Source organism: Ochlerotatus camptorhynchus, unplaced genomic scaffold (assembly GCF_037179485.1).
Source record: "Ochlerotatus camptorhynchus isolate MF236.1 unplaced genomic scaffold, CSIRO-AGI_Acam_v1.1 ptg000423l, whole genome shotgun sequence".
NCBI lineage: Eukaryota > Metazoa > Arthropoda > Insecta > Diptera > Culicidae > Ochlerotatus > Ochlerotatus camptorhynchus.
This window is the reverse complement of record NW_027040909.1, coordinates 426,191-440,960: the sequence shown is the minus strand read 5'-3', so window position 1 is coordinate 440,960 and position 14,770 is coordinate 426,191. Positions and strand designations below refer to the sequence as shown.

The 14,770-nt window shown below is 37.9% G+C and overlaps 1 protein-coding gene across 1 annotated transcript; it reads left to right on the top strand.

The window, feature by feature from the left end:
• Positions 1-13,228: 13,228 nt before the first annotated feature.
• LOC135711116 (phospholipid scramblase 1-like) lies at positions 13,229-14,260 on the top strand. Its single transcript, XM_065233856.1, has 3 exons — positions 13,229-13,732; positions 13,797-13,955; positions 14,010-14,260. Exons 1-3 carry the CDS (start codon positions 13,250-13,252, stop codon positions 14,091-14,093), a joined length of 726 nt encoding a protein of 241 aa, XP_065089928.1. The 5' UTR covers positions 13,229-13,249; the 3' UTR covers positions 14,094-14,260.
• Positions 14,261-14,770: the final 510 nt, after the last annotated feature.

Sequence of the window (14,770 nt, the reverse complement as noted above, 5' to 3'; positions counted from 1 at the left end):
ATTAACGTACCCCATTCCAGTTGAAATTCTAGTACTACACAATGTTTGTTTTGATTCCCTATGAAAGTTTGACAGACAAAATGAGAGGTTCGTGGATTTTCCTATGTTTCAAGGGGTGAATTGATTAGCTTGGGACCGAAGATAGTACCAGAGCTGAGCCAAAAAGTTGAGCACGTTTTTTTGGAACCTTCTGGTCTTAGAGTTAGCTCTATGGTACCAGAGCTGAGCCAAAAAGTTGAGCATGTTATCAACAATCAATACGAAACTAACGATTTTAAATTGGCTCACTACTTGACTAGCCTATTGATCCCAAACAAATCGATTAACGTATCCCATTCTAGTATAAATTCCAGTACTACACTATGTTTGTTTTGATTCGCTATGAAAGTTGAGCTCGTTTCTTCGGGACCTTCTGGTCTTAGAGTTACCTCTATGATGTTATTTCGGGACCTTCTAGTCTTAGAGTTACCTCTATGCTATTGTAGCTGATATAAAACGAAATCAAACTTCTAACCATCATAATTCTAACGAAAATTGTGATGATCTTGACTTAGGTAGCATTACTACTCCTTTTTAGAGATGAACTAGCCAACGGCTAAAAATCTCTCTAATAAAGTAAAAAAAAAATCCTAAAATGGAATTTTTACAGATATCATAAATCGACATGATTACTGATATTTCGCACAACACGAGAAAAGTGCTTATCATTGTTGATCGATTCTCTTCATCGATTTTCTCTTTGGTCTACCACGGCAACTTAAACGAATTTATCGCTAAGCTCGCAGCACAGTTCGACAGAAGATGATGTTGTCTTGCGCCTGAAATAACACACTGAATGGGAAATTCATTTGCAGTCGGGTTATTCGCGAAAGAGAAAATCGATGAAGAGAATCGATTAACAATGATAGGCCCTTTTCTCGGGTTGCGCGAGATATACAAAAAACTAACTCCAAGTTTGATTCTATTCAAACTGGAGTAAAATTTGAGAACAATGTCGTGATAACTTTGATATTCAGTCATTATTTTAAATCATTAAATATTTTGAATTGGAATGCTTGACTTCTTAAAGATAATGAAGTCGAGCTATTTAACTTCTTGATAGTTTATAACGTGCATATTGCCCTTAAACCTTACCATAAGGTTAAAAGGGACGCAAATTATTTCATTTATCAAAATGATCGTCTTGATGGATCCTGTGGTGGCGTTGCCATCATTGTTCATAGACGTATCAAACAACAACAACAACAAAATCATTTGAAACCAAAGTTTTTGAAACTTCGAGAATCAAAACACACCCACGCAAACTAACAATGCAATTTGGTAAAGGAAGCTTGCTCTATCAAATGTTGGTGTCAGTGTTGCGATAGTTTGGAAGCAAAACACTGAAATTCTGCTAGCTGTTACTTACAGCTTCAAAGATTTCAGTATTAGAATAACGAATTTAGATTCCAATTATCTTATTTTCAACTTAAGATTTAGGTAGTGGTGAATGGATTTATAATATTTAGATTATACTAATTCAGACCACTATTCTAGTACTAAATAAAGGCAATTAGGTTCATATCAATATTAAATAAATCCACAAGCAGATGAATTTCACTTTGTGTTAACGTGGTTCTTTGAAAAAAAAAAAACACTTCTGATTACTGTTTTCGATTTCAACGGTTGACATTCCTGATACGATATGTCATCCGACCAAGTCGAGGGAGCGCCCGGTCGCACAATCGCCCGGTGACGACCCAGTGGTTGTCGCAACATTCCCCGATCCGTGTGGTCGGGGACTACCGAAGACGTCCAGGACAGCAATCTTCACTGATGGTCGCAAGATGATCCCTTTCGCTGTTAGAATCCTAGCCTTCCTGACGTGTCCATCTTGAGCAACTCAAACCTCCGTGATCCTCCCTCTAATCCACTGATTCCTCGCCGTATCATCAACCACGATCACAATGTCGCCTACCTGGAGTGGCTACATCGGCTCGAACCATTTGGACCGCCTCGCCAGCACCGGTAAGTACTCACGAGTCCATCGACGCCAGAATTCGTCGATCATCCATTGAGCTAGCTTCCAACTATCTGTCAGCGCGCTACGATGGTCTACTGGCTGCACTGCTGGTTGATTTACTCCCTGTGTCCCATACAACAGGAAGTGATTCGGGGTAAGTGATTCTTGATCCGCCGAATCGAGAGCGATGTAGGTTAGAGGACGTGAGTTGACGACTGATTGGCTTCTAGAACAATGGTTTCGAAAGTTTCCTCGTTCGGTTGTCGCAGTCCGTTCCCAATGGCAAACATGGCTGTTTTTACGGATCGTACCATCCGTTCCCATAGGCCACCCATGTGTGGTGCTGCAGGTGGATTGAAAATCCATTTTGTGCCCGCGTTGGTGAATGTCGAAGCGCAGTTTTCATTGATCTTCTTCATTTCCATCTTTAGTGGTCGATTCGATCCGACGAAACAGGTACCGTTATCGCTGTATACTTCAAGAGGCGTCCCCCGTCGTGCCACGAACCGCCGAAATGCCATTATGCACTTCCATATGCACCGCCCTGATGGTCAAGCAGGCTAATAAAGGCACCCAGCGCATGACTTGGCTTCTTCCGAGGCTTCTTCCCACTTTGACCAACATCGGCCCGAAATAGTCAATACCAACGTACGAAAACGGCTTCACGAACGGGGTCAGCCGGGATCTTGGTAATTGTGCCATCCGAGGGATCCGAGGCATCGCTTTGTTGTTCTTACACCGCTGACATTCGGCTGCTACTCTTCTCACCAGCCCTTTTATATATTGCTTTTATGTGTTTTGATTCTCGATAAATTTGCGTTGAAAGGCATTGTTTACGCTTGGTTGTTCCACTTTTTTTTTAATTTTGATCTAGAACTTACGTTTATAGTCACCTATTAGCCATTCCAATGCGTAGGCCAGTAAAAAAATCTCAGCAATTTACTTACTAATTCTGCAGAAACTTACCCCTCATAGGTCTAAATTCAACATTATTGGTGATTTTATTGCAAAACACCGCTCATGAAATAACGCTCAAAGCAATTCCAAATATTCTGTTTGATGATTGTTCTACAGGTTGTTACACTATTCAATATCCAAACAGCTCAACATGCTTTTCTTCATCAAGAAATCCCTCAACTATTGATTTGGACAACTTTGTATCCAATGCCAATTACCCTACTGACTTCGGTTCTGATCATTTTCCAGTAACTTTTGAAATATCCTAAGAATATCGATTACCATAGAGCTGATTATGGAATATAACTTTGATCCAAATATTCCTTTGCAAACCAAAGATGATGTTAATTGGATCTCTGACTACTTCTATAGTTGAAGCAAGAGCTGCCTCAGTATCAAAATGCAAGGTTAAATTTGATTCAATTATAATACATGACGATCTTCAACAACCGTCTGAAAAATGTCCGGAGGAGGCAATATCAAAGAACACGCGATCATGCCATAAAATTTATCTGGCAGGATTTGCAAAAACAAATTAAAACGCGATTAGCGATTGTCATTAGGAACAAAAATTTTGGAAATAATGTTTTGAAATTGGACCCGAGCTCCAAATTCTTTTGGAAGATCACAAAATTTTTGAAAAAAGAACCTCAATAGCCTATTCCAGCACTTAAAGAAGGTGGTAAAATTGGGGTCACAAATTCGGAAAAATCTCAGAAACTTCAGAGTTGGTTGGAAATGCTATCTAACATGAAGCTTTAATGTGATCATTTATTAGCTAGAGAAAGGTCTTAAAAGGGTATGTAGGTAGGTATCTCAGACCTTTCTCTAGCTAAAAAATTATCACACTAAATCTTCATGTTAGAAAGCATGTCCAACCAACTCTGAAAATCGTTAACTTCACGTATGAAGTAACATAAAAATACTTGCTCAGAAACTTGCAAGCAATTCGATAATTCCCATAATTTAAGTTTTGTTCTTACCTCGGTTCTCACTAGTCCTATTGAGAATCAGGTTGCTAAGAATTATCTGAATATTTTCGGGAGAATATTTTTGATAATTCCTATGGGACTGATTTGGACGAAGTAAGATCTATAACTAAATAGGGGAATTTACGTATTCTCGGCAACCTAAGCAGTGACCTTCTTTCTATAGCCTTTTTATCTATGGAACGCACACATATGCAGTATTGGTTTGTTTACTATCTTTTGCTGCCAGCTGTTCTAACAATTTCAGTCGAAAGAATTGTTAAAAACTGTTTTGAAACGCTTTTACAAAGCTCCAATCTTCTCTAGTGAGAGCGAGTATTGTCGGCAACCAGTTTTTCTTCGGCAACCGTTCCATTTGAACTGCATGTAAATCTGCTGTTCTATTATCGGCAACTCGAAATCAGCTACAATTTGTAGTGCGTGTGTTTCATTTCAAGAAAACCCTGCTAGATTGCTTTTTCTCAGTGGTAAAAATATAGTCAAATTGAAGCTGAAAGCATAAAGAATCGTTTGCATGCATTCAGCGAAGTGTTTTCGTAAGAAAATTCAGTGAAAATAGTGTTTCAATTTGGGTTGCCGAAAATAGTCTGTCATGCCGAAGCCGTCATTTCCCCTAGTTTCATAATATGCAAGCTCTAGGTGTTTACGGAATTTTCTATATCCTCAAAAAACTCCCAGAGAGTACCTTGTATTTCTTGGTAAACAGATGTTTCCACTTTGCATACTTTCCTGATAAATGGAAAAATGCCAAAGTTGTTCCGATTTTGAAGCCGGATAAATACCCAGCTGAAGCTTCAGCTACCGTCCAATAAGCTTGCTTTCATCAACAAGTAAACTTTTTGAAAAGATTATTTTGAATACAATAATGCTTCACATCAGTACTACTCAATATTTGCAGATGAGCAGGTTGGATTTCGCCATGAGCATTCAACTGCTCATCAACTCTTAAGAGTTACCAATTTAATTCGTTCAAGCAAATCTGAAGGCTACTCAATTGGAGTTGCTCTTCTAGACATACAAAAAGCAATCGACAGTGTTTGGCATGAAGGTTTGATTGTCAAATTGAAAAAGTTCAATTTTCCACTCTATATTATGTAATTAGTTCTGAAGATGATTTTAAAGGTGCCTCCTTGGTACAATACTACCAATCGGTGGAAACTAACGAGTTTAGATTGGCTCACACACACTGGACTTATAGTTACCTCTATGGTAGTACCATAGATAGAGGTTACTCTAAGACTAGAAGGTTCCGAAAAAAGGTGCTCAACTTTTTGGCTCAGCTCTGGTACTTTCTTCGGTCTTAAGCTAATCGATGCACCCCTCGAAACATAGGAAAATCCATGTACCCCTCATTTTATCTGTCAAACTTTTATAGCGAATCAAAACAAACATAGCGCAGTACTAGAAGGGGGTACGTTAATAGATTTACTTGGGACCAATAGGCTAGTCAAGTAGTGAGGCAATTTAAAATCGTTTGTTTCCACCGGTTGGTTCTACCAAGGTACATAGAATTTCTAATGTTGAGACTTTAGAACAAATGTCCAACAAAATAATTAAAAATTTCATGAAAAATTGTTGCAATTCTCATTTGCAACGATTAATTCCCTTTATACTTAGATAAGATTTAGTTTTAGCACAGACTTATGTCAGGCTAATCCATACACATTTAGGATATCGAGATATTCGTTCCTGCTCGGCAAATTAGAACTGATGCGATGTCCAATTCGACCAAAACAATTTAAAATTTATGTGTTTTCTTCACAGCCTTTTACATGGATGCTAAAGCTACTAATATCACAAAACAACTTTACAAAATAATGTTCGATGTGTACAAAAAGTGTGAAAAACCTGTTTTGTCACACTGTCCAAAATTTATACGACGACCAAAATCGAAGATCATAAAAGTACCTAAAAGAATTATTTTTTCTTTGTTTTTGTGAATTTAGCTTCTTAAGAAGGGCATGACATAAATAATAGAAGATTATTTTTTCATTTTAAAATATTTTGTATGGATTTGGAAAGAAAAAATAGCTTAGAACTTATTTTCGATACATTACTTATATGGGTTTGATCCATTCTATTGTGCTACAATGACAATCCATTTATTGCAAACGTTGTATACTTTTTTTTATAGATTTTCAATTGAGCACAGGCAGTAGATAAATTGCAGTTGAAAGCCATTTGTCTGTCATAGTTCTGCAACATAAATATTAATGATGTCAGGTGCACTTTGATTTCTAAAGTTTTTTTGCCATGACATTAGTATGTTTCCGAAAGTTGGCTGAACATGTCTGGAACCTAATTATGAATAATAAAGGAACTGATTTTCTAATTTCAAACATTGAATCTTAATTTTAGGATTTATTCAATAAACGCTCAATTTAAAAAAATGTGAATAATGAATTGTTCATGTTTGAGTTAATTTTCAAAACCATTTATTTTGATATTAATATATTAGTGAATGGAACATCAAAAATAATCTCATAGTTCAACGTCAACAATGTGGTCACAACCTTTAATTTTGTTTACATTAAATAAGCTGTTTCGTGGGGCTCCTAGGCAATGGCCTTCAATTACATGGGATTTTGATTCTCTTTTTTTCCCTCACTGTGATTGTATTTGGCAATATGTTTAAAATAGACATCACAATTAAGCAAAAGTGAGTGATAATTGGGGCATGAGCGGTAACTGGTACACTGATAGCAGTCTCAGTAAATTCTTAACGGTAAAAAGGCCATCGGAATAGATAAAAACATCCGGTCGCATTTATGGTGCATTATCTTGCTGCTCTCGTCGATTGCATATCCGTTTCTTTCTTTTTTGGTAAAACATATCCGGTAGAGTTTGTACCTGTCAAGTAATTACAGACATGAGCCGGTTTTCAAATATGCATAGGTTTGGGTACGCATTCATTCTTATCGCCTTGTTGCAGCAGCATTACAATATAAGAACAGAATGTTGAATGAAGTTTTCCTTCACATAGTTGTTGGTTCATTCAAACGGATGTATGTAATTTATCAAGTCTTTAGATCCGCTCATTTTGAAAAAAAAAAGAATCAACGACACATTGTTCTAATTGATAATAAACGTGTACTATCTTTGTCAAACGTTCGGTTTGGAATAGCAAAAGATGCATTTGCGTGCGTACATGCACATCCTGTACATGTCTTCAATTAAGTCTTACTCAGTCACCACACGCACTACCTTCTTTTATGGGTCATCTAGCACTATAGGACTTTCCCAGTTAATGTTGCATTGCTGTACAACATTCTTACTTTCTATTGATGATAAATTATCCTGAACATGGTCATTTTTACAATCGTCTACACGTCTCGACTCGAATAACGTTTTCCATAACGGAACTATCCTACGGATCTTGTTGCAATACGATGACTCATCGAAGTGGTAACGACGACGTTTAGGGATGACTCGGTCAGGATAATAGCGTTTTTCCGCACGAGAGTAATGGTTTGACTGACACGTGTTTTGTGTTTATCATGATGCAACACGATGCAGAAGCATTGCATAGTAAAAATTAATGTTCAATCGTCCATGGGCGTGTGAAAATATGACCAAAATATGGTTGAGCAGTAAAACGAAAGGTTTATGAATTTCCATGTTTTAAATAATTTTAAAGAAAAAAAAAAACAATTCTCAAATCTTGTTTTGACCCCTACATTATGTGCACTTTGATACTACCAACTTCTCTACGCCAACACTTTGAACTGACGTAAACAAATTTACATGTCCTTCTACAACAAGATCGCTGAGTAGAGGCTTTATAATAGTGCACATGAATAACTTTTCTCGACTAGTTAATTCAGCTTTGTAAAGAAGCAGAGTAAAAGCTGTAAAACTGCACAAGTCTTAAAATAAATCTAGTTGACTGTAAAATAGCTTCCAAAGTACCGTTAACACAGTTTATTAGTTGAGTACAGGTTGTTTAGTTGTTAAAAAAGCACTTTTGATGTTTATGTTAATCAGCAAGAGTGGTTGGTTGTGTAGAAGCCGTCAAATAAGTAATATATTCGCTATAATAGCTTTGTTTTGAAGCTAAAAGTTGAAAGTAGATTAATATTGGCATAGAAGTGACATTAGAGTTTATTAGGTGATGTGGTTATTCAGTGTTCAGTATTATTTTCAAAATTATTATGGAACTATCTGCACGATTTACTAGAAATTATTCGCAGAATTTTCATGAAATCATACCCAGAAATATTTTCTTTTGGAACTGTCCTCAGAATTCAATACCCTTGAGGTTCTTCTCGGAAGTCATGTTAAGTTGTCCGTGCATTTACAAAAACGTTGTAGTTTTTCTACCAGAAATGTTCAATAAGGCTTGCCCCTCCATTCACCAGAACCATGCAAATTTTACATAAGGAATTTTCAATTCAGCTTGCCCCTCCATGCAGCAGATTGTTTCAAATCTTGCACCAGAAATTTTCAATACAAGCTTGCCCCCAGGTAATTTTAAACCAAAAAATTTCAATTGACCTGAACGATGCAAATTTTCCACCGTTAATGTTCAATAAAAATTGCTTCTCCAATCTTCTGATTAGTGCAGATTTCCTTTTTCCATTTTCACCAGATGCTTTCAATATAGATTGCTTCTCCTACACGCAGAAAAAAAATATTTTAAACGTAATAATATTTGACATAAAATCAATAAGAATTTCATTTTGTTTTGGCTGCAAAAAGAAATCATTATTGTTTCAACAATCCAGTATTTTTGTTCCTCAAAACCCATGGATTGATAAATCAAAAAGAAAATCTTTTCGAATTTACAAGAGCTTTCATGGTTTTGACGTAAGCTGTCAAATTTGGCAGCAGGGTCAACAACAAAAATATGTTTGTTTTTAAAAAAGATTTCTTGTTGATTCAATCATATTTATTTTATGAAGTCGGACAATTCACCCAGTAGAAATAAAAATATGTTTATTGATTCAAAAATCCGGAGTGATTTAAGATTTGGGCGTAATTGCTTTTGAAAACAAACACGTCAATTACTGATTTCTCTTGAATATGTTGGGTCCAGGTGTGGCAGCTGCCTTCCTGGCGTCGGGAGCATTGGTACTCAGTACGGAAAACAAGATCGACGGAAAAAATCAAGGTAAAAAACAAAAAAATGATTATATTTATCAACTGCAGCTCGAACTGCAGCATTCTTACTTACCTCAAGTCTCAAATTTTGCACTTATTTCCCGAAATTCACAAGTTTTGTTATTGTTTACATTTTTGTCCGGGTGAAAACGAGGGAATGGTTGGTAGTTATTTTTGTGCTCATGGCCCGGGGAATGGACACAGCAAATAAATGCTAAATTTAAATTAACTATTGTTGGCGTAATAATAGAATATTGTTATTTTTCTAATAGTTGCAGTTAAAAAGTGGCTTATTAAAACAAAAAGAACCCTATTTTGAATTTATATGAATAAGTATCATTGAAACAACAAAATGCAATATAATTTCAACCGGAATTTTTTGTTTAAATACAACTAAAGCTTTTTTTTTTGGTTCAATGCAAACAATTTTCTATCCGTGTATCATCAGAATGTTGCAGGTTTTTCACTAAATAAAGATTGTCCCTATTTTTAGATTTTTCATCATAAATCTTCAGTAAAGCAACTTCCCTCCAATCATCAGAATAGTGCAAATTTTAAACCAAAAAATAATTTTTAAAATTTATTAGCAGAAGGATGCAAAATTAAGACCAAAAATTTTCCCAAAAGCTTGCCTATCCGTTCACCAGAACGGTGCTGATTTTCCACCAGAAATTTTCAATATAGCTTAATTTTAAATAAAGCTTGTGCCTTCATTTACCATACCAGTGCAGGTTTTCCACCAGAAATATTCTGTTCATTTCATTTATCAGAGCGATGCAAATTTTGCACCAGAAATTTTCAATAAAGCATGCTCCTCCAGTCGAAAGAACAGCTCGTGCGTGATAAAATCTTGCGCATTCATCACGAGAACAAGGATCTCTCGCATCGTTCCATCGCTAAAACGTTGGGAATCGCGAATTCCACGATGTCGCGAGTGATTAAGCGGTTCGAGGAACGGTTAACCACCGATCGGAAGCCCAGAAGTGAAGGAAAAAGTATTCCGTACAACACCAAAAATCACAACCGCGTAGTTGGGGCCTTCAACCGAAATCCGAACGCCTCCGTTAGGGATGTGGCTAAGAAGCTGCACCTAAGCCGAAGTTTTGTCTAGAAGGCCAAAACTAAGGCTGGGCTTCGAACGTTCAAGGTACAAAAGGCCCCTAATCGCGACGAGAAGCAGAACAAGTCCGCCAAAACCCGTGCCAGGAAGTTGTACCTCAACATGCTGACGAAAGTTGAATGCTGCATCATGGACGACGAAACATATGTGAAGGCCGACTTCAAACAGATCCCCGGCAACCTGTTTTTCACGGCCAAGGATAAGTTCAGCGTTCCGGAGCATGTCTGCACTCAGAAGATGTCCAAATTTGCGAAGAAATTCCTGGTTTGGCAAGCCATCTGCACGTGCGGGAAGCGGAGTGCACCTTTCGTGACCCAGGACACGATGAACGGACAGGTGTACATAAAAGAGTACCTCCAGAAGCGGCTGCTTCCTCTCCTGAAGGCCCACAACGTCCCAACAATCTTCTGGCCGGATTTGGCCTCATTCCACTACTCCAAGGACGTGCTGAAGTGGTATGCGGACAATAAGGTCAATTTCGTGCCGAAAATGTTCAACCCTCCCAACACTCCGGAGCTCCGCCCCATCGAGAAGTACTGGGCGATTATGAAGCAGCACCTTCTTAAACGACCTAAGGTAGTGAAGACAGTCGAGGAACTGAAGAAAGTATGGGTTTACATGCAAAAAACGGTTGATTCACAGGTTGTGCAGAATCTTATGGCCGGGGTTAAGGCCAAGGTGCGGGCATTTGCGTATGATATGTAAATAAAATACGAGTAAAATGGTAAAATGAAGCTTAATAGTTATTTCTCAATCCCTGAAAATTTGATGGCAATCGGATGAAAACTCGAATTTTGCGAATCAATTTTGTGTGTGGCAATTTCATCGTGGACACCCTTTATTGCAGCTCCAGTGACCCATTTCAGAATGCCTGGTAATTCACGACCACTCCGAGGTCACTTTTACTTACAATAAGCCCCGCATGTTCACTCTACCTTTATCAAATGGATAATGGTATCATAAACACACTTCCAGATTCAAAAAATATTATTTCCAAATCTGGCACGTATATAAGGGAAATGACGGCTTCGCCATGCCAGACTATTTTCGGCAACCCAAATTGAAACACTATTTTCACTGGATTTTCTTACGAAAACACTTCGCTGAATGCATGCAAACGATTCTTTATGCTTTCAGCTTCAATTTGACTATATTTTTACCACTGAGAAAAAGCAATCTAGCAGGATTTTCTTGAAATGAAACACACGCACTACAAATTGTAGCTGATTTCGAGTTGCCGATAATAGAACAGCAGATTTACATGCAGTTCAAATGGAACGGTTGCCGAAGAAAAACTGGTTGCCGACAATACTCGCTCTCACTAGAGAAGATTGGAGCTTTGTAAAAGCGTTTCAAAACAGTTTTTGACAATTCTTTCGACTGAAATTGTTAGAGCAGCTGGCAGCAAAAGATTGTAAACAAACCAATACTGCATATGTGTGCGTTCCTCAGAGAAAAAGGCTATAGAAAGAAGGTCACTGCTTAGATTGCCGAGAATACGTAAATTCCCCTAGTTTTGAAATTTGTTCAACTGTATTAAATCGATTTGAATGGACATTTCTTACCAATTTTGTTTCGAATACCTCTTGATTCATCTGCTGGCAGCACTTACTGGCCCTTACCGGCGACCAACTCGTCTGCCCGCAAAAGCAACAACGCCTAAATCTCAAAGCTCTCCGGACGTCCCCTCGAAAATGCAATCGAGAAATGTATAAGAACAATCTTCAACTGGAACGTACTCACCAAATCAATACATCCGGGAGCACATTCCCGATGCTTATTTTTATCTCGCATGTCCGTCGTCGTCGAACGGCAAAAAAAGGGAGCTCGGTGAGCAATTTTGTGGTACGGAATTTTCACTGAACATAAACCGCGAATTTACGAATTTCACCACTCCCAACCGCGAAACACGTTCAGAAGCACTTTTGGTACACTTTCGATCAATTTCTTTCGAAAACACAAAAAAAAGTTGCAAGCGAGCCAACATCAACACCCGAGTCTATACCGATTGTGCCGAACTCTTTCACGCACCTTGCAGCGCCTAAATAAACTGAAATTAAAAATTATCACTCGCGATGCCACTAATTTCTGGTCCGGGAGAAAATCAAAAAAAAAAAATCGACGCAATAAAAGGTTTTCAGTGCTCTTATATTATGAAATGAAATTATTTTACCGTCAAATCAAGATATCAAGAAAGTTATTTTATATCATAATTTTGTAATCGTGGAAATAAAAATCTTATATATAAAAGGTGGGGCAATTGACCCACCTTGCCCCACCCTGTGCACGCCAGTGGTAGCAAGTATTTAAATGTTGTGGATACCCGGGTACCCTTGTCGAGCTCCTAAAGGGTAAACAATTTCAGGACCCCCACCCCTCTTCGAAGCCTGCAATATGAAATCTTTCTTCATTAAAAGTTGTCTCTCTATGAGTTCTAAGATATCACTGAATTCTGGTTTCCTGTCGTGAAAATAACTGTATAATTTCTTAACTTGCAATCTGGAAAGGTATCCGGGTGCCCTGTCGATCACATAACGGTTAAGCACCCTTGTTCCCGTTTCGATTTTCCACACATAGGGGAAATGGCTCTAATGTTGGCCTATGGATCTAAGATTGGGCCCATCGTAAAAAATCTGCTATTTATCAATTTTATCTAGATGAACGCGTTATTGGGACCGCACTAATGGATATTGGTCGCTATTGAAAATTAAGTCGATTGCTGACTTTATGTATGGGCCCAAATTAGGGGCAGTTAGGTCGACATTACTTCCATTTCCCCTATATCACCTATATCCCCTATATATAGTTTTTTGTATTGTAAATACGATTCGATCGAAAACGGGAATAGGAATGTAAGATTTGATTGTTATCGGTTGAATACCTCTACTGTGGTAGTCCCTTTCCATATACTAAAGGACGCTTCAAAACAACTCATGAACAATATTGTGCTTACCACCACTGCTGTGAAGATCGAATGATACTTCAATACAGTATAGTCAACTTAGGTATTTAAATTTATAGCAACAAAAAACGAATTCCTATTCATCAAAAGCAGCAGTTTCGCCAAGTTCAACAATCATTATGGATGTGCCGAGAAAGGTTTCCTGCAGTCCACCCGGCTTGCAGTATCTCGCGACCGTCGATCAACTGCTGATACACCAACAGGTTGAACTTGTGGAAGTGCTAACGGGTTTTGAAACGGCCAATAAATATGCCATCAAGAATACCCTAGGTCAGCCAGTGTATTGGGCAGCAGAGGGTTCCGGCTGTTGCGCTCGGATCTGCTGTGGCTCAAGTCGTTCGTTTGACATGAAACTTTTCGACAACTTTCGCAATGAGATATTGCATCTTTCGCGGCCATTCCGTTGCGAGTCCTGTTGCTTCCCATGTTGCTTGCAAGCAATCGAGGTGGCTACTCCGCAGGGTACTCCCATTGGTATTGTCGAACAGGGCTGGTCCTTGTTGCGATCCTGGTTCCGTATTAGAAATGCAGCAGGTGATACGGTACTAACAATCAATGCACCATTTTGCAAGTCCAATTGTTTTGGCGATGTGAAGTTTAAGGTGAGAATCATTGAATAACGTTGAAAGCGTTGAAAGCTGTGCGGTCATGGAACTTTTCTTACAGATTTCTTCCAGCAAAGGTTTTGAGGTAGGAGCAATCCTCAAACAGTGGTCTGGATTGGTACGTGAAATGTATACCAGTGCCGACCATTATAGTGTGGTTTTCCCCCAAAATGTGAATGTTGAAGTAAAGGCAATTATACTAGCTGCGGTGTTTTTGATTGTGAGTTAAGGTAAGCTTGGATACGGATTGAAATACTAAGTTTTTCTGTTCCAGGATTACATGTTTTTCGAGAAATCTGGAGGAGTCGGAGATGTGGCTATAGGTTGCTGTGCCGCATTGGAAAACTGTGTTAATTGAAAACATGTAAAAGTGGTTTGAATCGTGTCATAGATAGACTTGCAATGTATATACAAATTATACAGTTATAAACATTTCTGCATTAACTAATGCATACCTATCTTATACATTTAAACTTACTGGAGAATTTTCATGAATACAATATACCAAACCACGTCTCAAGTGACTGCTCCGTGTGAGAGATGTTTGATTACTACAATATCCTTAATCGTCTTCTTTGAGTTCTCCCGGGATGCGGAAGGCTGTGCTCATGCACATCTACTTGACTCAGCTCATCTAGTTGACGTTGTTAGATCGCTGCCCTCCACTCTTGTCCATTTGTAATCAACTATTGATTTGGTCTTAACTGATTCATGTCGGTGATAACGGTTTTGATCACCTTCCAGTAACTTTAGAAATATCTCTACAAGTAATTTCTAAACTCAAACACAAATTACCATAGAACTGATTGGGACAATATTGAACATTTCTGGAATATAGCCAACCAAAGATGATGTTAATTATGATCTTGAATCTCTGAGTACCGTAAAACGGGGTAACATTGATAATTTTTTGAAGTATATTCTAAATATTTTTTAAATTAATTAATGTTTCTCAAATTTCTATTTTTTCAAAACAAGTACTGAGGATCCTAGAGTCAATTCGTTAGTAATATGTTTAATGAAACTTATTGCATT

Bases quoted from the DNA above. Each gene is read 5' to 3' on its own strand.
- LOC135711116 (XM_065233856.1), top strand. From the start codon at position 13,250: ATGGATGTGCCGAGAAAGGTTTCCTGCAGTCCACCCGGCTTGCAGTAT. The intron at 13,733-13,796 runs GTGAGAATCATT...CTTTTCTTACAG, and splicing joins TTGGCGATGTGAAGTTTAAG to ATTTCTTCCAGCAAAGGTTT. The intron at 13,956-14,009 runs GTGAGTTAAGGT...TTTCTGTTCCAG, and splicing joins TAGCTGCGGTGTTTTTGATT to GATTACATGTTTTTCGAGAA.